Source organism: Delphinapterus leucas, chromosome 11 (assembly GCF_059928025.1).
Source record: "Delphinapterus leucas isolate spDelLeu-1000000601 "Yukka" chromosome 11, BTC_Dleu_Yukka2, whole genome shotgun sequence".
NCBI classification, from domain to species: Eukaryota; Metazoa; Chordata; class Mammalia; order Artiodactyla; family Monodontidae; genus Delphinapterus; species Delphinapterus leucas.
Window position 1 is genome coordinate 97,355,444 of NC_143139.1, and position 23,533 is coordinate 97,378,976.

The 23,533-nt window shown below is 53.5% G+C and overlaps 1 protein-coding gene across 2 annotated transcripts in view; it reads left to right on the forward strand.

Moving 5' to 3' along the window:
- Window positions 1-23,533, forward strand: part of PARVB (parvin beta) — a 115,140-nt gene that overhangs the window by 22,613 nt on the left and 68,994 nt on the right. The window contains exon 1 of one of the 2 annotated variants that reach the window (XM_022596497.3): window positions 9,593-9,697. The exons of the other annotated variant lie outside the window; for it this stretch is intronic. Within the exon in view, the coding sequence (XP_022452205.1) occupies window position 9,697 (1 nt within the window). The 5' untranslated portion in view covers window positions 9,593-9,696. Of the gene's footprint in view, window positions 1-9,592; window positions 9,698-23,533 lie in introns of those variants that run through there. 2 annotated transcript variants of the gene reach the window in all.

A 23,533-nucleotide genomic window follows, 5' to 3' on the forward strand; every position in this document is an offset into this window, starting at 1 on the left:
GGCCACGCCGCGCTGCATGTGGGATCTTAGTTCCCCGATCAGGGATTGAACCTGTACCCCCTGCAGTGGAAGCTCGGAGTCTTAACCCCTGGACCGCCAGGGAAGTCCCCAGGAAGCACTTTGCTTATGTGAATGTTGTCAGCAGACCAAGAAGGGCCCGGAACGGAGCATGAATGAAGATCTGTGTTATGGGGTTGAATTGTGTCCCTCCAAGAGCTGTTCGGTTCCTAATCCCCGGGGCCTGTGAATGTGACTGTTTTAGGAAATAGGGCCTTTGCAGACGTGATTAAGATGCAAGTAAACATGAGGTCATCCTGGAGTAGGATGGGCCCTGATATGACTGGGACCCTTAGAAGAGGAGGGGGAGAGACAGTCCCACGAGGCGAGGAGGCCGTGTGAGGACAGAGCAGGGTTAGGAGTGATGCGGCCACAAGCCAAGGACCGATGGCCACAGCCAGACACTAGGAAGAGGCAGGAAGGGTCCTCCCCGGGACCTCCAGGGGGGTACAGCCCTGCCCACACCTTGATCCCAGACTTAAGGCCTCCAGACTGTGAGTGAGAATGTCTGTTGCTTTAAGCCACCCAGTGTGTGGGCGTTTGTTGCAGCAGCCCCAGGACACGAACACAGTCTCAGCTGGCCTCTGACCTTCCGGTTGCCTGGTTCTCCAGCCAGTGCGGCTGTGAGTGAAATTCGAAGGTCACAGGGAGAAGTCAGGTTAACCTGGAGGCATTGCACGAAAGCCCCGTCGCCCGAGAGGTGGTGTGAATGGGGACCGGCAGGCCACGCTTGACTTGCGCAAATGTTGCTGGGTAGACCCAGGGGAGACGGAGGACTTCAGCCTACTTTCCTCACCCGGTTCCGAGAATGCAGAAAGAATTCCTGTTCCTGCCATCACCCCAGCCCTAAATCCCCCACGCCTTGAAAATATTAAAAGATTGTGTTATGGTTTTCGTTAAGCATTGAAAAGTCAGCCATCTTTGTCTGTAAAGGTCCAAATACTCGAAACTCTGTGAGCCATCTGGTTTCTATAGAAACGACTAAACTCTGCCCTCGTAGCATGAAAGGCACCGTAGACGATACATAAATATACAGGTGTGGGTGTGTGCCAGTAATAGCTCATTTACAGAAGTGGGTGGTGGGCTGGATTTGGCCCACTGGCTGCACTTTGCCAATCCCTGGTTTAAACCAACAACAGAAAAAACCCCGTTTGTATGACAAGTTCTAGTTTCTAGAATGTTCTTACAGAGACGGCCATTTAACGTATTCTGTTATTGCTACCTGTGCCTTTTACAGGGACCCCCTGAAGTGAGTATCAGAGCGTAATGTGGACATTATGGATCAGCAACCACAGTTACTCTCCGTGTGAGAGGAGGGAGGGCCTGGTACCCAGGAGGTACTGGGTGTGTCTTTTCCCAGGCTCCCTCCTTCTTGGGAAATCGGGCATTAAAAAATAGATCGTGACACAGCTTGACTAGCAGTGGCCCCGAAGTGAAAATAACCCATATGTCCATGGACGGAAGAAATTAAGCAAAATGTGACTTATCCATACAAGGGAATATGACTCAGCCTTAAAAAAGGAGGAAATCCTGACACAGGCTACAACAGAGATGAACCTTGAGGACGTTATGCTGAGTGAAATGAGCCAGTCACAAAAGGACAAAGACTGTGTGATTCCGCTCACCTGAGCACCAAGATTAGTCAAGTTCATAGACACAGAAAGTAGAGTGGTGGTTGCCAGGAGCTGGGGGGAGGGGGAAAGGGGAAATGGTTGTTCAATGGGGACAGAGTTGGGAAGATGACGCGTTCCGTAGATGGTGGTGATGGCTGCACGGAAGTGTGAATGGACTTAATGCCACTGAACTGGCCACTTAAAAATGGTAAATGTTATGTATATTTTACCACGATATTTTATTTTATATTGTTTTATTTTTATTTATTATTTTTTTGGCCACACCGTGAACTTTGCAGGATCTTAGATCCCCGATCAGGGATCGAACCCATGCCCCCTGCAGTGGAAGCGTGGAGTCCTAACCACTGGACCGCCAGGGAAGTCCCTACCTCAGTTTTTTTAAAAATGAAAAAGTATTGTGAAGTATATTGCACTTACAAAAGCGTCTACGTGTGTACAGTGTAAAGTATAATGGAAAAGTACCCACGGTCCTACCACTCGGCTTAGATAACGCTGTCTGCACCCCTCCCCCTCGGGGCCTCTCCCTCCCAGCAGAGGGGACCCACTGCCATTAGCACCTGTGCCTTTCCTCGCCGTGTGGTCACACATGCACATGCTCTTCTACGTTTGGGGGCTTTGCCTGACTTTGAACCTTACGTGCCTGGAGCCACTCTGTGCATGCCCCCCAAGACTCTCGAGGTCGCCCACGGCTCAGCCTAGCTCCGCCGGGCAGCCACGCCGCCCACCTTGGCACGCAGTGTCACATCCCTCCTTGGACCGCTATCACTGTGGAGCTCAGGAGAGGGTGATGCGGCGCCTGGGCTGCACGTGGATCTGCTCCGGCTGAGTTTTGATCTGAGGCAGGGGGGCAGGTGGGGACGGAGCTGACTCTGATGCTCGATGCCCGGCTCCTGGCTCTCCTCCTGATCTCCCCTGGTGAGTTACTGTACCTCTCTGTGCCTTCGCCAGTTTTCCGAAGCGGGTGATGGGACAGCACCAGGGTGTGCGGGTGACCATGTAAGATGCCCAGAGAGGCAGCTGGGTGAGCTCGGACGGCGGAGTGCTTGTTGGACGGGCCCCATGCTGGTAGTTTCTCTTCTTTTGTTTTTTTTCCGGCTGTGCCTCTCGGCTTGCGGGATCTTAGTTCCCCGACTGTTCGATCAGGGATCGAACCTGCGCCCCCTGCATTGGAAGCTCAGGCTCTTAACCACTGGACCTCCAGGGAAGTCCTCTCTTCTCACTTTTTTGCTGCTTGTCTCAACCTGGCAAAAGTGCTCGGCTTGTAAGCTCATCGTTCCATTTGAGGGAAAATTAAACACATTTAAGAGCAAATTAAATTAGGGGATTTTGATCGTTAGCTGAGTTAATTATTTTTGGAAAAATGTAATGTACCAAGCAGGATATAGCACATGGTGGCATGCTCAATAAATATTTGTTAGAACAAAGGGTAATTTTACAAGCCAATCAAGTCATATATAATGGGATTATTTGGCTCTAAAACTAATGAAGTGGCAGTAGAGCAGTAACGGCTGCTAAAGATCATCTGTGTGCTTGTAGAACGTCCGGAGACAAGAGAAGACGCTCGTGCTGGATCTCAGCCCAGAGTGAGGCCCAGAGTGAGCTGGCACACTGTGTCCCAGGAGGGGTGCAAGGGGCATCTATGCCCGTGGTCCGAAGCCTGAATTTTTCAGTACTATGAGCAGACCTGTCTCGGGGCCGCACCTGCCTTAGCCACACTCAGGAGCCGGTGGTAGAACTGGGATGCCCACTTCGTAGGTTTTTTTTAAAAAAATTAATTAATTAAATTTATTTATTTTGGGCTGCACGTGGGCTTTTTCTAGTTGCGGCGAGCGGGGGCTACTCTTTGTTGCGGTGCGCAGGCTTCTCATTGTGGTGGCTTCTCTTGTTGCGGAGCACGGGCTCTAGGCACGTGGGCTTCAGTAGTTGTGGCGCGTGGGCTCAGTAGTTGCGGCTCACGGGCTCTAGGCACGCGGGCTCCGGTAGTTGTGGCGCACGGGCTTAGTTGCTCCGCGTCATGTGGGATCTTCCCGGACCAGGGCTCGAACCCGTGTCCCCTGCATTGGCAGGTGGATTCTTTTTTTTTTTTTTTTTTTTTTTTGCGGTATGTGGGCCTCTCAGTGTTGTGGCCTCTCCGATTGCTGAGCGCAGGCTCAGCGGCCATGGCTCACGGGCCTAGCCTCTCCGTGACATGTGGGATCTTCCCGGACCGGAGCACGAACCCGTGTCCCCTGCATCGGCAGGCGGACTCCCAACCACTGCGCCACCAGGGAAGCCCCTGGCAGGTGGATTCTTAGCCACTGCACCACCAGGGATGTCCCCCCGTCGCTTGGTTTTAAATAGCACCTGTCACTCTCCTTGTGGTATGCTGTTTAGCACGATGCGGGGGGTGGGGGGTATGCCGTTCCAGGTCGCATTTTCCTCCAATGCGACGACTTCTCTACTTGTCATGGGAGGAGACCTTGCTTATGTTCTGAGAAGGTGGAAAGGACGTTCGGAAATGGAAGGTGGCTTCTCGCGTGAGAATTTTGTAGCTGGTTGTCACGGGAGCATCTTTGGCTGCAGGATCTGGGGCGAGAGGAACTGCCTTCAATGAGAAACTTGTAAACACTGGAGCAGGGGAAGCTTGGGCTGAGCCAGAGGTGAAGGAAATTGGTGGTGAGAAAGGTGGGTGAAAGCGGGAGCTTCGGGGTCCAAACCCTGGGGTTTCAGGTGTGGGTGTGAGTTACGCCCAGTGGGGCTTACTGGGTGAATGTCATCTGGTGACACAGCTGTATTAGACATCCATACCTACCTGGAAGTTGGAATAACCTTGGGTTCTTTGAGCATGGGCCAGGGAGACACAGTTTGATGTCTCTCAAGCAAAGCAGAGGAAGAACTGAACCAGCTGGCCAGAGTGAGCTGCCAGATTTGGTTCATTCCTTCTCAGATACAGTCGTTCCTCTTCCTCATGGCAGCTGTGTTCCCTGGTGATGCTGAGCCTCTGCTCCTGGGCAAACGCAGAGGGAGGTTTCTGATCCACGGAACCTTGTTTTCTATGTGTTTCTGTGTAAAGACACCTTATTTAATATGTATTGCTGATTCAGTAACGTTGAACTCCAGGCCACCTGCACTATGACACGTGCCTGAACGAAGTTCATCTGACACGTGTTTCTTCTAGAAGGCTCATCACAGCATTCTTGCACGTGGGAACACTAGACAGCACTTCACTACGCTTGGGACCATTTTAAACAGTGAGATCGCCAACAAAACGTGGCACTAACTGGACTACGAGAAGGATGCTTGTTCATCGTATGTGAGTGGGATAATGTCATCTGGGAACACGGGCATCAGGCACTCAGACTTTTGGCTGCTCTGCACGCACGTGACTGCGAATGACCGTGTACGTGCCAGGAGGACCGCGTGGGGGGGTTACAAATAATTTTGGTGAGTAGGTAGAATCGCAAATACAGAATCCACAAACAGTGAGGATGGACCGTACCTTATCGGACAAGCTTCTGTGTTTCCTCTGGGCCTCCTTCGGCTTCGTGGTTTGGAGGCTGGCAGAGGGGGATGGCCGGCTGGGAGAGGGCTCTCTGGGGCACGGGGGTCCCAGGGTCAGGCCCCTTCCCACGGGCGTGGGGTGGTCCAGCACTGTTACAGCCGCCTCTGGTCCGTTCACTTCTCCAAGGCTGCTGTGTGGGGATCCACACTCAGAAAGGACAGGGTCTCTTTGCTCTACAACAGAAATGAACACAACGTTGTAAATCAACTATACTTCAATTAAAAAAAAAAAAAAAAGAAAGGACAGGGTCTGTGCTCTCGAGGACCCGGCCGTAGCTGTTCCTCATCGAGGTGGAACCGCCAGCCCCCAAGCTTGTAGCCACGCCGTCCTGGCCGCTTGGCGACAGTTCAGTCACCGTTGCGGTCCTGTATGGGGGCGTGTCACCCGGGCGGCCTTGTCTTCCCAGCCCTGGATTCTCGGATTACTTTTCCCTTCGTGTGTTTTGAGGAGGGAATAACACATGACCTGGAGCAGAAGGCTGTGTTAGCCGGGCAGGCAGCGCACGGGAAATACCTGTGGACTCGGGTTTGTTGAAAGGCTCAGGGAGGTTCCCCGAGGCTGGCGTTAGTGCTTAGGAGCTTCTGGAGCTTCGGATCCTGAGGCCCTTGGAGGTTGACGGGCATGACCTTGAAGGGGGGCAGACCTCCGGGGCAGGGCTGGCGGGGTCCCTGGCTTGGAGGCGTGCGGCTGTGAAGCATCACGCAGCTTTGCAGCTCATTCTTTCCGTTCACTTCCCGGGTGTGACTGATTGTACGAGCCGACGGGGGCATTGGCGGAGGAGGAGGGTGGCGTTTATCCGGCTTTCCTTGGGTGGCGCCGGGTGAGTCCCCTGGAGCACCTCTGGGGGCGCCCATCCTGGCCCCCGGGAGGCTTGTCGGAGGCCATCCTCGCTGAGACGGCTAGCAAGAATGAAAATGCTGAGGCAGCCAACATGTATTGAGTGCCTGCTGTGTACTAGGCAGGTGGCTCCAGTGGGATCACCTGCTTTGAAGTCACCATCCAGGTCACCCTCTTTCCTGACATCTTTTGTCCTTCAACTTAATGTGTTGTTTTTTAGAACTTAGCACTTGGGGAATTGCCAATACAGTGCCCACGATCGATTCAAACAGAAGGGTACCCTTCCGGACAGAAGCGCCTTCCTTCCGGACAGAAACGTTTCAGTAAAAAGGTAGAACTTGTACTTCTTTGACTTTTCATGGATTGTATTGAAATGGGTGTAACCTGCCTGTAACAGGAAGAAACAGTTAAACCTGTCTAGAAAATAAACTTACTGGGACTTCCCTGGTGGCGCAGTGGTTAAGAATCCACCTGCCAAGGCAGGGGACATGGGTTCAATCCCTGGTCTGGGAAGATCCCACATGCTGCGGAGCAACTAAGCCCGTGCACCACAACTACTGAGCCTGCGCTCTAGAGCCTGTGAGCCACAACTACTGAAGCCCGCACGCCTAGAGCCTGTGCTCTGCAACCAGACAAGCTACTGCAATGAGAAGCCCGCGCACCGCAACGAAGAGTAGCCCCCGCTCGCCGCAAGTAGAGAAAGCCCAAGCGCAGCAACGAAGACCCAACACAACCAAAAATAAAAATAAATAAATTTTAAAAAAAAGAAGAAAATAAACTTATGGTTACTGGGGGTAAGGGGTTGGGAGGGATAACTCTGGAGATTGGGATGGACATATATATGCTGCTATATATAAAATAGGTAACTAATAAGGACGTACTGTATAGCACAGGAAACTCTACTCAATATGGGAAAATAATCTAAAAAAGAAAAAAAAATATATGTATAACTGATTCACTTTGCTGTACACCTGAAAGTAACACAACACTGTAAATCAACTATACCCAATAAAAATTATAAAAAAAAGAAAAAGCAAAAAAATCCCCAAAACAGTTAACCTGTGCTTGGTTTAGTCTGAATTAATTATCTTAGTAAAGTGTTGCCTCTGTCCCCTTGCCTGTCTGTGTAGCACGTAGCATCCTCTGAAATACCGTATTTACTTATTGATTGACTTTCCTCCCGCTTTGAAGCTGAGGCCTCTGTCCTCTCGCTGCTGTGCCTGGGCTTGAGTGACGCCTGGCATATAGTAGGTGCACAGCGCATGTCTGGGTTGGGGTCCTGACCTCGAGCAGCCTGCTTCACCCCTCCCAGCCTCAGTTTTGTCATCCATTAAGTGGGGATGGTAATAAGAATTCTTTCTGGCTGCCTTAGGGGGCTGTGATGAGGGTCAAATGAAATAATGAATGTGCAGCCCCCTATTTTATTCTAAAAATGGCACATAAGGAGCTGGGTTTTGCCTGCCTGGCCCAGCATCACAGAATCCCCAGTGCCTCGCAGGTAGGAGGCTCTGGATGCATAGATGGTGAATGAATGAAATGAGAGCTGCCCTGCAGTTACAGTTGTCAAAACCTGACTCTTTACGATGACACCATGGGGCTCCTGATTCTTTTATAATTTTTTAAGCACAGCCGTTTTCCTTTAAGAGCTGGGCAGTTTTCCTTTCGTGACTGACCCTCCGTTATTCTTGCCCCCCAGGAGCTGGGTGCTGGCTCCGGGCATTTTCTTGGCCGAGCTGGCAGGCGCAGAGGTGCTGAGATGCCCCTGCTCCCGCCCCAGCTGTCCTCTGGGCACAGACCTCCGCGGGGCACTCTTGGACGTGGCTGTTCCGGGTCTTGCTTTCTGAGCGCCCACAGGATACCCTCGTCCTACTTGAGCTGAAGAGGCGTGTCCTCGGGCACCATAACGAAGTACCACAGCCTGGGGGGCTTAAACAGCAGACGTGTTCGTTCACGGCTCTGGAGGCTGGACGCGCGAGATCCAAGGGCCAGCAGGGCTGGTTTCTCTCCTTGGCTTAGGGGTGGTGTCCCCACTGTGTCCTCAACGTGGTCATATCCCTCTGTATGTGTCTGTGACCTCATCTCCTTTTCTTATAGGGGCACCAGTCGCATGGGTTTAGGGCCCACCTATATGACCTCATTTAACCTTCATCACCTCTTTACAGGCCCTCTCTCCAAACACAGTCATCTTCTGAGGTCCTGGGGGTTAGGACTCCAACAAATGGATTTGGGGGGAACACAGTTCACCCCTAACAAGCTCCTTCATCAGGTGGCCCCAGTAGAGGAACCGTTAGACCACGATCAGCTTCGGGACCGTATCGGCCTTGGGTTCCTCGCAGCTGCTGCCTCGGGTCCCAGGTATCGACTCTGGATTACTGTTGGTTTGCACCAAGTCTGGGGGGATCCCGTGCTGCTGATTCCTTTGCCTGGGCTGGGGTGGGTCCACCGGGCAGCGCTGGGAGCAGGTGGCCATGTCCCATTACTGCCCGCTGTCCCGAAGCCCCTGCTGGTGGTGGGCCCGCTCCGGGTACCAGCGTCCCTGTTGGGCTCACATACTCCCTGCCTGAACAAACCTGGGGATTGGTTGGTCATTCAAGCCACATCTACAGGAAGCATGCATTTCCCTCGGGAGCTGGGGGGATTGCTAATAACTGTCATAAATAGGAGCGAGTAATGCTTCCTACCAGGAACCATACAAATGCATTTATCCCTGAAGCAACCCCACAGGGTTGGTCATTATTATCAACCCCATTTTACAGACGAGGGAACCAGGCACAGATGGGTGGCCCGCCCGGATCACCCAGCTGGTAGGTGACTGGTTCAGCTTTGAGGCCAAGCAGTGTGTCCAGCGGCCAAATCGAGGAGGAGTTTTGGGCAAAGGTGGGTGTGGTTCTACTTCTGCACCCTCCCTCCCCATTCTAGCATCTTCCCCTGTCCCCCCACCCTGAGAAGCCATTGCTACAGGAAGCACATCTGCCAGTTTGGGTGGCCTCAGCTCCAGTAGGGCTTTGTTTCTGGTGTTTGATTTCTGTTGTCTTGGAAACGGGGTGACAAGAGTTCTTCGTTAGCGCTGGTCCTCCTGACGTGGTCGGCATCCAGGAGATGCGGCGTGGGGACACGGGCCTGTGTTCTGTGTTCTCTTTGGGGTTGGGACAAGGAACCGGGTTGAGTCCACTCTCGGACCCTCCCGTCCACCTGCCTGGCAGCCGGGTCTCCAGGCCCAGGCCTAGATCGAAGCCTTATCAGAGGCCGAGGTCTATTGTTCAGCTTTTTGCTGAGCCAGACAAACACGTCTGAAGTCACACACAGGAATGGATACTCCCTTCCTTCCTTCTTCTTGCCTTGTGGGCTTGTTTCCTGGGGAGCAGCTTGCCGTGAAGCCGTTGGCAGCAAAGATAGAAATAATATTTTGTGGTTAGCAGTGTCTTATCGTGTAAAAACAACCCCGTCCTCCCGGCAGCTTGATCCCCTGTGGCCTTCCTCAAACTCACCCAAAAGGGGCCTTTCCCTCGAATTGCAAGTCACGGCAGCATCCCTGCCCGCGCCCCTATGTGACCTGGTGTGTGCCTCCTACGTCTCCCCGCCGATTCCCCGCTGGCCTCAGGCTCACCTGCAGTTACCCGCTTCACCAGTGAGTCCTCCCCGGTTTCTTTCTCATCGTTTGCAGCAGAAGCTAAGCCCGGGCCAGCCCTATTCCCTCTCTGCTTTATGGGGGAAGGTCATTTAGACCAGAATGGACCCTGGACTGGCCCTTCGAGTTTCCCCAGGAAGGTGGCAAGGGTGGATGTGAGGACAGTGGGAAAAGGGGGCCCTGGTATCCCCCTTGGCCCAGATGGACGGGTGCCTGATGTGCAGGATGAAGCGTGTTGGGAAGTTTCCAGCACTCTGGTGGGTCATGTGGGTCTTTGGGCCTAGGTTGAGGAAAGGGGTTGGGAGCATTTTCAGGGGCAAGTTGCAATTAAGATTTTTTTAGGGCTATCTGATATGATGGATTTCTCTTTAATGACCTTTGGGTTCCATCTTTCCCTTTAAACTGGATGTACTTGGCCAGCATCTAGCTCTTCTTGTCATCACTGGATAAGAGATTCGTTCTGCCTTTTCTTCGGAGGCAGCGTCAGTGGAAGGGGCTTTGCGTCGGGTGGTCTGCCCTGATTAGCACCGGTCATGGCAGTTGGCGTGGTTCCTCTGATGCTTGGCTTTCCTGCCTGTGAAATGGGGACAGCGGTACAGCTGATGTGTGCCGAGCTCTCTGGCCCCAGGGTCTATCCCAGTCTCTTTACGTGCTTTGTCCCGTGCAATCCGCATAACAACTTTATTTTACAGCAGAGGAGACTAAAGCACAGAGAGGCTAACTAACCTGCCCAAGGTCACACAGCAAATGGGAATGGGAGTCGGAGTTTAGTTGGAGCTCTTAACCTCGGCTTGAGGCTTGAAGGCCATCTCCCTGGGACCTGCTGGGGGACAGAGTGAGATGATATTCAAATGCTCCTGTGTCTCTGACACCAAGACGGCTCCCCCATGTGTGCCTTCCCGTGTGATGGAATATCGGTCACACATCCTCCCTGGGCTGTGCCTGGTGTTTCCTTAAAGAAAGGGACACTGGTGCCCAGGTTTGCAGGTGACCAAGGTAGCCCTTCCTTCAAGGACACAGACTGATTTTTGTCTCGGTCATTCACCTAGGTGTGTGGGGACATTTCTAGGGGAGACACCAGCAGTTGAGGGAGGGGCGTAAGGAAACTGAATGCAGGGAGGATCTGAGTTCACACTCTGAAGCAGCTCTTTGAGGACAATGGACTTTACAATAAAAATCACAAAGTGATTGAGCCAGGCCAAGTGGCCCTTCCTGGGCAGTGCCAGGAGGGGATGGGGGATGAGGGGCCGTGGTGGTTGATGGAGGGGCAGGCCCTGTCTGCTCTCCCGGTGCTATGATGGACTTTGTTCCTCTTTTTTTTTGACCGTGCCTCATGGCTTGTGGGATCTTCGTTCCCCGACCAGGGATTGAACTTGTGCCCTTGGCAGTGAGAGCGCTGAGTCCTAACCCCTAGAACTGCCCTGGACTTTGTGCCTCTTGCATTTTCTTCCCGAGGGGGTGGATTGCTGAGTTCTCCACGCTCCCCTGGGAGAATCGCAAGGTACACGGCACAGTCAAGGATCTGAGAAGTCCTGCAGAAAAAGACACCTGTTTAGCCCTGCCTCACCCAGTGTTTCCTCCAGTCCCTTGACCCTGGCTCAGTTCACACAAGACCTGTGAACGTCCATGTCTGTGGAACTCACTTGGGGAGATAACGATGGGGACCAAATAAACAGGGAACTTGCTCGTAGATCTACTGCCGTTTTCCCATTTTGCTCAGGTCCTGTTGCATTTCAAAAGACTAATTTGAGAGCTGTGCTGCAGTGTGTTTTCGCCGTCTGAAAAGTACAACTGCTGATGCAAGGAGGAGGTCTGTTAAGTCTTCTGTTAGGAAAGGGAGGGATCCCCAGGCTGTGAAAGCCCGGGGACCCAAGCCGAGGGCTCCCCCTCTCTCGTGGCTCTGTGGCCACCCGCCCTCCCTACCCCCCAGCCTGCTGATCAGCCACGCTGCTCTGTCTTTGTACTCAGAGGTCTTTTCTGGAATAGCTCTCGTCATCTGTGTGTTTTGTCCCCTCCTTCCTGGCTGGTGATGCTGTGTTTGAGGACACAGAAGTTATGCTTGGGCTCAGGTCAATGAATGTGTCTTTATTCTGGCTGCTCTGCTAGTGAGACCTGCAGGGTAGATCCCAACTCCATTCCTACTACCCGTGGGACCTTGACGGTATCTTTCCAGTCAGTAAAATGACAATGACCGAGGCAGCCCACTTGCTCCATCAAGGACCCCTGAGGCCTTCCCCGCCTGCCCAGAGCGAGAGTGGGAGAGCCAGTCAGCTGCCTCCTCTTCTGTATCACTGCCGCCTGCTGCTTTGTTCTGCCTCCCCCTCCCCCTCCCTGCTAATTACCTGCCTACGGGATCCAAGACTGCAAGAACTTGCTAAGATGTAAGCGTCTGTGACTTCCCCACACCTTTATTTTGTGGAGAGGACTTGTAGTTGAGTAGATTGGTTCCAGTGGGAATGCCAGCATTTAGCTCCCTCCTTGGCCAAGTCACCTGCACGTCCGGCCTCCGTTCCCTGGTCTGTAGTGGCACCCCTGTCCCCGGCTGTCCCCGGGAGCCTGAGTGGGCTCATATATGAGGATGCGGGGTGGGCAGGCCCTTGATAGAGGCAGACTTCCTTCCTCCCTGGTGCGGGCCCGTGGTCTCCATCCCCACCCTGCAGGCCTTTCTGGGTTGGGGGGCTTCAAGTTAGGCACGAAATGGGACAAGAGAAGGGAACTTGAGAATGAAGAGCTGGTAGTTTGCTGAAAGGGACTTCAGAAGCGTCCTCTCTCTTCCCAGCTTGTTAGCCAACGTCCTGCTACAGGACGACGACCCAGGGCAAAAGAACAACTTCCCCTACCCTCTGGGAACGTGAGGTTGGAGACTGGCACCCTCTCTCTCTGCCCTGCAGGCCAGGCTCCTTTAAGACTCAACTCCAAGGTTGCCTCCTCCAGGAAGCCTGCCTGGGCTGTCATCCATTCCCTTCTGGGTCCCCAGCATCTTCACCTACCTACATTATTTGTGTCCTGGACACTGAGGCCCTTGGGTCAGGGCCTGTGTCTAAGTCATTGCCCAGCCAGCCCGGCACCAGGCCTGATACGTTCACTAAGTGGTTGTTGGATGAGTGAATGAACAGGTGCAGACAGAGCCAGATCCCATCATGGTTACACCGGAAAGTGTGCATTAAAAAAAAAAGATTTCTTTTATTGAGTGGAGGAAATTTACATTTACACCTGAAACTAACACAACACTTTTAAAATATATATTTATTTATTTATTTGTGCTGCGTCTTAGTTGTGGCTCGCCAGCTCCTTAGCAGTGCCATGAGAACTCTTAGTTGCGGCTTGCATGTGGGATCTAGTTCCCCAACCAGGGATCGAACCTGGGTCCCCTGCATTGGGAGCATGGAGTCTAACCACTGTGCCACCAGGGAAGTCCCTAACACAACATTGCTAATCAACTATACTCCTATATAAAATAAAACGTTAAAAAAAAAAGAAAGAATGGATTTAATAACCTTCTACATTTGCATTTTAACACCTAAAACTTGCAACTATTTGTGTATGGTGCCCTTTGTTGAAAAACATAGCTGCTTTAAAAATATAGCCACTAAAAGGTACAAACTTGCAGTTATAAGGCTAATAAGTTCTGGGGATCTAATGTATAGCACGGTGATTATAGTTAATTAACTGTATTACATACTTAAAGCTGCTAAGAGAGTAGATCTTAAATGTTCACACCACAAAAAGAAAATTGTAATTATGTGACAGGATGGAGGTGTTAGCTATGGTGGTAATCATTTTGCTATATATAAATGTATCATACCAACACATTGTTCACCTTAAATGTATACAACGTTATATGTCAATTATATCTCAATAAGGCTGGAAAAAATAAAGTAAAAAACAAGTGGACTCATATAGCTGCCCCTACTTTCCCCATCCCCTGCCTCTCTGACCTCTCAGTCACCAACTACAAATAAAGGGAACCAAGAGACGAAGTGTGTCCCTCCGTTATTTTCTCCAAACAGATGCTTCCATGCAGCTGGGGAAGTGGGACACTCGTTTAAACTTGGGGTACACTTCAGCAGAAGGCTTCATCGCTCATAGAAGGCACAGAGGGGGCCCAGGAGGGGAGGGAACATCGCTGTGAAGGGGAGGAAGCGGGTGGGCCCCAGCAGGCTTCCGTCCGGGACAGGCTTAGGGCGCGCCTCCCTCCCCTCCAGCTATGCCGATGACCAGCTCGTACACAGTAGGTCCTCAAAACTCTCACAACGTACTTGCCGAGCATCTGCCGAGGGCCCGTGCCTGGCATTTTACGTGTTCTGTCACGAGTCCACAACCCTGAGGGAGAGGAGGTATGGTTAGGATACATATTTTACTCGGGATTCAGAGGACATCTGTTGAAGGCCTACTGTGTGTCAGACCCTGAGCTGGGCTTTGAGGGTACAGACAAAGGACCCTGTGCTCGGGGACTGTCTGTTCAAGCTGGAGACTATTTTTTATTTATTTTTAAAAATTTATTTTATTGCAGTATAGTTGATTCACAATGTCGTGTTAATTTCTGCCAGACAGCAAAGCGATTCAGTTATACATATATATAATAGTTTGCAACTGCTATGCAAAATTCACAATCCCTCCCTCCCCCACCCCACTCCCCCTTGGCAAACACGAGTCTGTTTTCTGTGTCTGTGAGTCTGTTTCTGTTTCGTAGATAAGTTCATTTGTGTCATATTTTGGACTCCACGTATAAGTGATACTATATGGTTAGCCAGCCTCCTGCTGCAGGACGACCCAGGGCAAAAGAACCCACTTCCCCTACCCGCTGGGAACGTGAGGATGGAGACTGGCACCCACTCTCTCTGCCCTGCGGGCTAGGCTCCTTTAAGACTCGACTCCAAGGTTACTCTTTCTGACTTATTTCACTTAGTATGATAATCTCTAGGTCCAACCATGTTGCTGCGAATGGCATTATTTTTTTCCTTTTTATGGCTGTGTAGTATTCCACTCTCTATATACCGCATCTTCTTTTTCCACTCATCTGTCGATGGACCCTTAGGTTGTCTCCATGTCTTGGCTATTGTGGATAGTGCTGCTGTGAACATAGGGGCGCATGTATCTTTTTGAATTATAGTTGTGTCCGAATATATGCCCAGGAGTGGGATTGCTGGATCATATGGTAGCTCTATTTTTAGGTTTTTGAGGAACCTCCATACTGTTTTCCATAGCGGCTGCACCAACTTACATTCCCACCAACGGTGTAGGAGGGTTTCCGAGACAGACAATTTATCAAAACATAAAATAACAGAGTGATGACTTTGGGGCAGGAACGAAGTGGGGTGCTGTGCCAGTCACCCAGGGGACTTAGGGGTGGGTTTAGGAGGGGCTCCCGGAAGCATGAGAAGGGGCTGGTCGTTCAAGGCTGGGGCGAGGCTTCCGGCAGATGGACCAAAGGAAGCCTGGCCCCGTTGGGACAAGCCCTGTTGTTTTGAGCTCCGTGGTCCACTCTGTTGACCTGGGGGAGCCATGCCGACAGAAAAAGGTCTGTGACCTTAGCTCTGTGACCCCGTGCTCGGGTCAGTGGAGCCTCCGGGCAGCAGCTGTCCGGGCCGCTCAGGGTGTTGGCTCACACTTGGCTGGTTCGGCTGTCCACGCCTACCCCCAGCTGTCACCAGTGTCCAGGGCTCTCACCCTGCCAGAGCCTGTGGCTTCCTTGGGAGGGAGGGTGCCCAGTTGCCAGGGCAACCAGAGGTGGGAGGCCAGGGCCTCAGGCAAGCAGCTGAGCTGCTGCAACCCCAGGGATCGAGCACCAGGGCAGGCTGATCCTGGCCTGTGGTGCAGAACAGCGAGGACCCCTGCTAGCACCTCGCCCCCTAGGCAGGAAGGGGGTGCAGGTTTGGGGAGCATCACTAATCGCCTGGTCCCCGTGCCTCCCCGCTGCCTGCTGCAGCCCCGGCCCGGCTCGAGAGGGTGCGTGGGCGATGAGCGTCTGCGAGTGGCTGGCACAGAGCAGGTAACAAAGGTGGGTGGACACGGCTGCGGGGCTCGCCCCTGCCCTCGGGCCCCACCTCGTGTCCATACCGGGCCGGAAAGCGGAGGGATAGAGGAGTCCAGGCTGCCCTCTGTGCCAAGGACACCCACCCTGTGGGCTCCCTGGGGGCTGGAGGCTCTGGAGACAGGGACCCTGCCCAGCCTTGGTCCTGAGGCTGAAGGATGCCCGTGCTGTACTTAGTTAGCACTTACGCTTGGCAGAGCCAGGACAGCCGGGATGGGGTTTAAACCGCATGCTGACGCCAGGAAGTGGGGAGCGTAAGGCCGTGGTGCCGTGGGATTCCGGCCTGTGTGAAGGTGTGAAGGAAGGTGCCGGACTCCCTGTGGGTGCCGCGCGGCTGTGCAGTGTCGGGAGCCCGTGGCAGTCTAGCCTCTGGGCTCCCGAGTCGGGTCCAGCAGCGCTTCTCCGCCTCAGCGCCCTGCACGTTTTGCAGGGTTGATTCCCCGTGGGGCGGGGGGTGGCGGACACGGCAGGGCGTCGAGCAGCACCCCTGGCCTCTACACACCAGATGCCAGTGGCACCCCCTGCTCCGGACGTGGTTGCCTCCAGTGTCCCCAGACCCTGCCACACGTCCCTGGAGGGCAAACTGTCCCTGGCTGAGAACTACGGAGCTGGAAGGAGGTTGCCCCCATGGATAGTGTCCTTAGGGCCTCCACCAGACCCCACCTGAGCTCCCACCCCAGGAGTAGGGGGTCAAGGGAAGGGAGGACTCCCGGCGACCACTGAGCACTTTTTCCAGGGCCCTCGGTACCTGGGTGCCCAGGATCTGCCCGGAACACACACACACCTGCACCCCCTGTGACCCGGAAGGGGTCCCCTGCTGCTCTTTTTAAAAATAATAATAAACTTTACTTCTTAGATCAGTTTTAGGAGGTTCCCAGCAATACTGAGCAGAGGGTGGAGATTTCCCATATACCTCCCCGCCCTGCCCATGCACAGCCTCCCCGATTCTCCCTACCCCCAGAAGAGTGGTGCACTTGGTACCATCAGTGAACCCACACTGACAGATCAGCGTCACCCAGAGTCCGTAGCTGACATGAGGGTTCATTCTTGGTGTTGTACATTCTGTGGGTTTGGACAAATGTATAATGTCATGTATCCACCATTACAGTAACATACAGGGTGTATTGTATTCACTGCTGTAAAAATCCTCTGTGTTCTCCCTATTCATCCCTCCCTCCCCCAATCCCTGGCGACCCCTGATCTTACTGTCCTCATAGATTTCCCTTTTCTAGAGTGGCATGGAGTTGCAATCACACAGTACGTAGCCTTCTCAGATTCGCTTCTTCGCTTGGTAATATGCATTTGGGTCCCTCCGTGCCTTTCCGTGGCTTGGTAGCTCATTTCTTTTTAGTGCTGGAGGATATTCCACTGTCTGGATGAGCGCTCTTTCTTTATCCTTCACCTCTAGCTCCTGAACAACCTGCAGGTGTGCAGGGCAGGTGTGCTGACCGGGGATGCGAGGTTGAGCCTAGGTGGGAGCCCAGACCCCGTAAGGTTGGAGCCTTGAGGCCCGGAGGGCAGAGCCTGGAGAGGGCGCTGCGGAGGGAGGAGGGGCAGAGGGGGGACGGTGCTGAGCCTCCCTGGAGGAACGGCCTCCACGCAGCTGAGTCAGGAGGACCCCTGTCCTTGTAGACACTGCCACCGATCCACAGTCCTCACCCTGTGAGCCTGCCCGGAGCCCAGCCAGCCCGTCTGCCCAGAAATGCCCTGTGTTCACCTCGTTCAGGCCTGGAGACCCTGGGGGGCTGGTGAGACAGAGAAGTGCCCTCCGAGTGCTCAGGGCCACACGCAGTGGTGCCCGGGATACGTTTTGGACACTGGGACCTCGCCCTGTGGGACTGGCTCCATGCAGGAGGGGTCAGTGAGTCCCACACTGGCCAGAGGCCTGGTCAGAAACACACGTTTGCTCGGTGATCCATGCAGATGCCCTTAAATCCCTGCAGTGTGTGCCACCCGTGAGGTAGAACAGCCAAGGTGCCTGCCCCGTTTCAGGGGATGACACGGGTCAGGAGCCCTCACAGACCTGTCGGCCCTACGGGACGGCAGGTCAACGCATCACGGCCCTTTCCCTCCCCTCCATCTCCGGCGCCTTCGTGGATGGCTCGTGGGTGGCCTGGCCGCCGTGCCGGGCCTGTCACTGTCTGTGATGGTTGTGATGCGACGCCGTGCTGGGTGCCACTGTCCTGGAGCAGCCTGGGGTCTTAGTGTCCTGGGGCCGCTGGAACAAAGCACAGAGATGGGGTGGCTTCCACCCCAGAGATGTATTCTCTCATACTGTTTGTTTGTTCGTTCGTTTTGCTGTGCAGCGTGGCTTGTGGGATATTAGTTCCCTGACCAGGGGTTGAACCCGGGTCCTCAGCAATGGAAGCGCAGAGTCTTAACCTCTGGACGGCCAGGGACGTCCCAGAAATGTATTCTCACAGTCTGGAGGCCGGAAGTCCAAAATCAAGGTGTCGGCAGGGTTGTGGTTCCTCTGGAGGCTCCCGGGGAGGATGCTGCCCGCCTCTTCCAGCTCCCGGTGGCTCCGGGTGCTCCTTGGCTTGTGGCTGCACCACTCCCGTCTCGGCCTCTGTCTTCATGTGGCCGTCTTCCCTCCCTCTTCTTTTAAGGACACCAGTCATCAGTGTGACCACCCTAATGACCTCATCCCAACCTGATCACATCTGCAAAGACCCTATTTCCAAATAGGGCCACATTCACGGCACCAGGAGTTAGGACTTCGACATGTCTTTCTGGGGGATACAGTTCACCCTATGATGCATGGTGAGCTCTTCCAGACCTGCCTGCTCCCAGAGTGCCGGGTCAACACACAGAAGGTTGCAGTCGGCTCGCGAGGCCTGGCGGGGGTCCTCCTGGGGGATGAGAAGGGAGGCATCAGGTGGACACCTGGGGACCACGAACTTGCCCGGGTGTTTGGGGAACTGTAGGGCTTCCTTGCTTCTTTGCGTTGATAGGAAGGTGGTCTGCTCACAACTTTAAAAGTCAGAGAGAATATGGGCAGGTAGTTAAACTTTACAGCTGGGGAAGCAGTTGTTTGACGGGCGGTGAAAAGATACCTGGGCTTGTTAGGCCGTTAGTTGTGACATAAGTACAAACAGCAGGGTCCTTGAAAGTCGGGGGCCGTCGTGCAGAGCTGCGTGGTGGGAGCGCTGGATTGGAGTCCCAGGCTCGGGCCCCGGGTCCTGGCCCTACGCCCTGCACGTCCTGCTTGCATCCTTCAGAGGCGATGCTGTCAAACATGGTTGGCAGGAGGTCTCTGCCCTCCCTCCAGAGAAGCCCCCCCTTAAGGTGGTGTCCCCATTTTTACTGATGGCAAAACCAGCCCTGGGAGGAGCGAACTTGCTCAAGGTCACACACCCAGATGGGTAGTTAGACCTGGATCCTCACTACCGAGTGAGCCCCGCCTCTTTCCCTGGCCAGCGTTCTCGTGTCGGGGCACACGTGGGAGAAGGGAGGGAGGTATCTGGACGCAGCAAAAGGGAATTGATTTCCTGCGATGAGCGTCCTTTTCCCCATTGGTTTGCTAATGTGCTCACCGCGCCAGGTGTACTGTAGATGGGCCTGCCGGGGTCCAGAGCCCTGGCGATGACTCTGATGTCTGGGCTGGTATTTACTGTTTTTAGTGACTTGAATGATGACCAGGCGCAAGAGCCTGTGGACCCTGCAAGCATTTGAAAATGACCAGTCTGCTACCTGAGGACCTGGTGGGTTGATTCCTGGAAGGACGTTGGCAGGATGGAGAAGCCAGGTGTTCCCGGGACAGAGGACACACAGAGGTCCAGGGCTGGGAGGGGTTGTGAAACACAGTGTGGCTGAAGAGGTCAAGCCATTAGCACATCCCTGGCTACTCCAGGCCGAGGAGGAGCGTGGTGGGGGTCTGACCCCCTCCCCTCCCACTCAGCCTTCGCCTGAGGTGGCTGGGCTGAGAAGCCACTGGTGGAGAAGCGACTTCAGATCTTGCCGATCGTGAGGCTGTCCTGCTCTTTTTGCACCTAACTTAGTACATTTTAGTGGATTCGCCATCAAGCAGCCAACCTCCCCGGCTTCACTGTCACGCGAGTGACACGTGGGGGCAGTTGTGTTTTCGTCCTCGGTGTTGATCGGATGCGTTCTTTGTGCTTCTGCTTCTGCTGCTCGTGGGACCAAGGACGTGCCTGTTCCAGTAACGGTTGTGCCCTCGGAGCTTAGCCTGGTGCCTTGTGCGGAGGAGGTGCTCAGTAAAGCAGGTGCAGCCAAAGAATGTATTGGTTTGCTAATGTGCTGATGTAAGAAATTACCACAGATTTAGTAGCTTTAAACAGCACAAACTTACTATCTTTTAGCCCTGGAGGTCCTAAGTCCTAAAATCTAGGTGTCGGCTGGGCTACGCTCCCTCGGGAGGCTCCAGAGGAGGATCCTTTTCCTTGTCTTTTGCAGCTTCTAGAGGCTCCTCCATCTTCAAAGCCAGCAGCCCTGCATCTTCCAATCTCTCCCTGCTTGTGTTGTCACGTTGCCTTTTTCTCACTCTGACCCACCCGCATCCCTTTTCTAAGGACCTTTGTGATGACACTAGGTCCACCCGGATAATCCAGGATCGTCTCCCATCGCAAGACCCTTCACTCGATCACATCAGCAAAGTCCCTTTTGTTTGTAAGGTCACAGTTTCCAGGAATTGGGACGTGGACATCTTTGGGAGACAGGGGACATTATTCAGCCTACCACAGAGGCCCCCAAAGAAGTAGAAAAGAGCTCTTAGGAGTTCCAAAAAGAAACACCAGAAAGGAATGTTTGAGTTCTGCAACATGCATTCATTCATTCATGAATTCATTTATTCACCATTAACTCGCAAAGTGTCACTGACTGCTTCCTGTGGGCTGCGCCCTGTGCAGGGAGCTGGGGAGACAGGCAGGCCTTTTGCCTGCCCTTACGGAGCTATGGACACGAATCCGGTAGCACAGACGCAAGCGGGCCTCAAATGTGGTAAGGCTGGGAAGGAAGGAATGGAACAGGGAGCAGTGGGGGCCGGGGGTCGGGGGGGCTGGGGAACCTGGCTTCGTCCTGGCTGGCAGGGAGGGAGTCTCCACGTGCCTGTGGCTCCCACTTGCTCCTTTGGGGCCCTCCCTCCAAAGGCCCATCCCCGGGAACCCCAGTGGGTGCCGAAGGCCCTTGTACTTTGTTCCCTTGAGTGTCGCATCCGTTCCGGGTGGAGCTACCAGCCCCAGGGGCACGTGGCTTCAAGCGCCCCCAAAGCCGCCTGCCTTTGGAAGGCAGCCCTCTGCCCTGCAGCAGATTCTCTTGTTGAGATGAAACCTTCGCAGGCCGTGCCTGGCTCGCATCTTCAGGGGCAGATGGGCCGCTAGAGGGCGCCGTGCTCCTGGCGTTTCCTGCCTGCGGGTCCCAAGTTCTCTCCCGGTGGAGCGTTTGTTTCGGCGCAGGTGCACAGAGAATCGGTTCTTTTTCTTAAAATGACTTAACGATTTAATCTTCTTATTTTCTCAGCAGAGCACACTTTGGGCTTGCCTGGATACGATGGGACAGTAACGATCAGGCTAATTAATACGAGTTTCACCGCACAGGAAGCAGCCCAGTTTGCTTCAGCGGACTTATTTTTCCCACTGCGGTTTCTGTTTTCTCTTATGAAGCACATTTCTCTCTGAGGGTGTTAACCTGATCGGGCGGGTCCTGTTCAGGTTTCTTTGCATCTCCCCGTGGGTGGGACACATCACACAGCTCGGCTCCAAGGGGCCGGAACCGTGACCGACAAACACAAGACATCACTGTGACTTTTTTTTATAATTGAAATACAGTTGATTTACAATACTGTGTTGGTTTCAGGCCATTTGCAGCAACATGGAGGGACCTAGAGATTATCATACTAAGTGAAGTGAGTCAGACAGAGAAAGACAAATAACATATGATATCACTTATATGTGGAATCTAAAAAAATAATACAGATGAACTTATTTACAAAACAGAAACAGATTCACAGACATAGAAAACAAATTTATGGTTACCAAAGAGGCGGTGGGGGGGGAGGATAAATTAGGAGTTTGGGATTAACAGATACACGCTACTATATATAAAAGAGATGTGGCTTTTTTTTGATAATTCTGAGCAGAGGGGAGCAGAGCACCCCTCTGCTCCCACCTTCTGCCTCTTCTAGACTCTTTTTTAAAAAAATTTTATTTATTTATCTTTGGCTGTGTTGGGTCTTCGTAGCTGCGCGGTCTTTCTCTAGCTGCTGCGAGCTGGGGCTACTCTTCGTTGCAGTGCACGGGCTTCTCACTGCGGTGGCTTCTCTTGTGGAGCACAGGCTCTAGGCACGCGGGCTTCAGTAGTTGTAGCACGTGGGCTCAGTATTTGTGGCTCGCAGGCTCTAGAGCACAGGCTCAGTAGTTGTGGTGCACGGGCTTAGTTGCTCCGCGGCATGTGGGATCTTCCCGGACCAGGGCTCAAACCCGCGTCCCATGCATTGGCAGGCAGATGCCCCTTTTCTAGACCCTTTTTCCATTATCATTAACTAATGATAGATTTTCATGACCAGTGACTGAAATTGCTTTCATCTACTCACTTAGAACCAGCACGATTGATTGGTAGACATGTGGCAGATAGGCCGTTCCCAAACCCAGGGGACAGAGCGCTCACATCAAAGAATCTACCGTCAGGTTAGGACCAACGGGGCCAGGATGCCGTGAGTCCCAGGAACCTGAGCTAAGGGGGCTGAGAAAACCCGAGGGTTCGGGGGACACTGGCCTCACGAGTGTGGTCCAGCTGTTCGTCAGAGGGGTGGGGTAATGCACACGTGCCCGGGGGCTCCAGGAGAGCCCGCTGCACGATGGTGGCCCTCGGGGTCCCCGGCGCGGCTGGTGCCCTTGCATATCCCCGGACAAGCATGTTCTCCTGACCCGGCCTGATCGGCCCCCTCTGCCTCTGGTGCGGCTGCATTTTAATTTCACTCCGAGTCAGTTAAGCAATGCTTCTGAGCCTCCTGCAGACTCTGAGCTTCCTGCCTGGACACCGGTCACTGGTCCCATTGATGGCAGCTGGCCTGGCTCTCTGCTGGCCGACTCTGGGGGGCACTTCACACTTTTCAGGATGGGCGTGGGGGGCTCGGGTCAGGCTGTGTTGCTGGCCTCGTTACAGTGTCTGTTTTAAATGCTCAGCGACTGGCGAGATGTTTGTGGTGATGTCTGAGCTGTACATTCAGGGTCTTCGAGGTTAGATATGACTGGTTTGCAGTTGGGAGGGTGTGTTTCAACGTCTGGATTCTTCGAGAATTGGTGACCTGGGGATACGTGGCCCCTTGTCATCCCCAACAGTTAATTAGCGAGGCTGTTTCCCCCTTGATGCTGGCAGATAACTCAGGCTTTCGGGATCTGGTTCGATTCTGTTCTGTTCAGGTGAGCACATTTTTCTAGGGTCTCCTCTGTGTGCAGGGCCCACCTCTGGGGGCACAGGGGTGATAGGACTTGAGCTCTGCCTTCTGGGAGTTTATTTATTTCTTTTTAAAAGATTTATTGTATTATTTATTTATTTATTTAATTCTTAGCTGCGTTGGGTCTTAGTTGTGGCACGCAGGATCTTCGTTGAGGCATGCGGGATCTTTCGTTGCGGCATGCAGGATCTTTTGTTGCGGCGCACGGGCTTCTCTCTAGTGTGGCATGCAGGTTTTCTCTAGTTGTGGCGCGTGGGTTGCAGAGCGTGTGGGCTCTGTAGTTTGTGGTACGCAGGCCCTCTAGTTGAGGCACGCAAGCTCAGTAGTTGTGGCGCACGGGCTTAGATGCCCCGCGGCATGTGGGATCTTAGTTCCCTGACCAGGGATC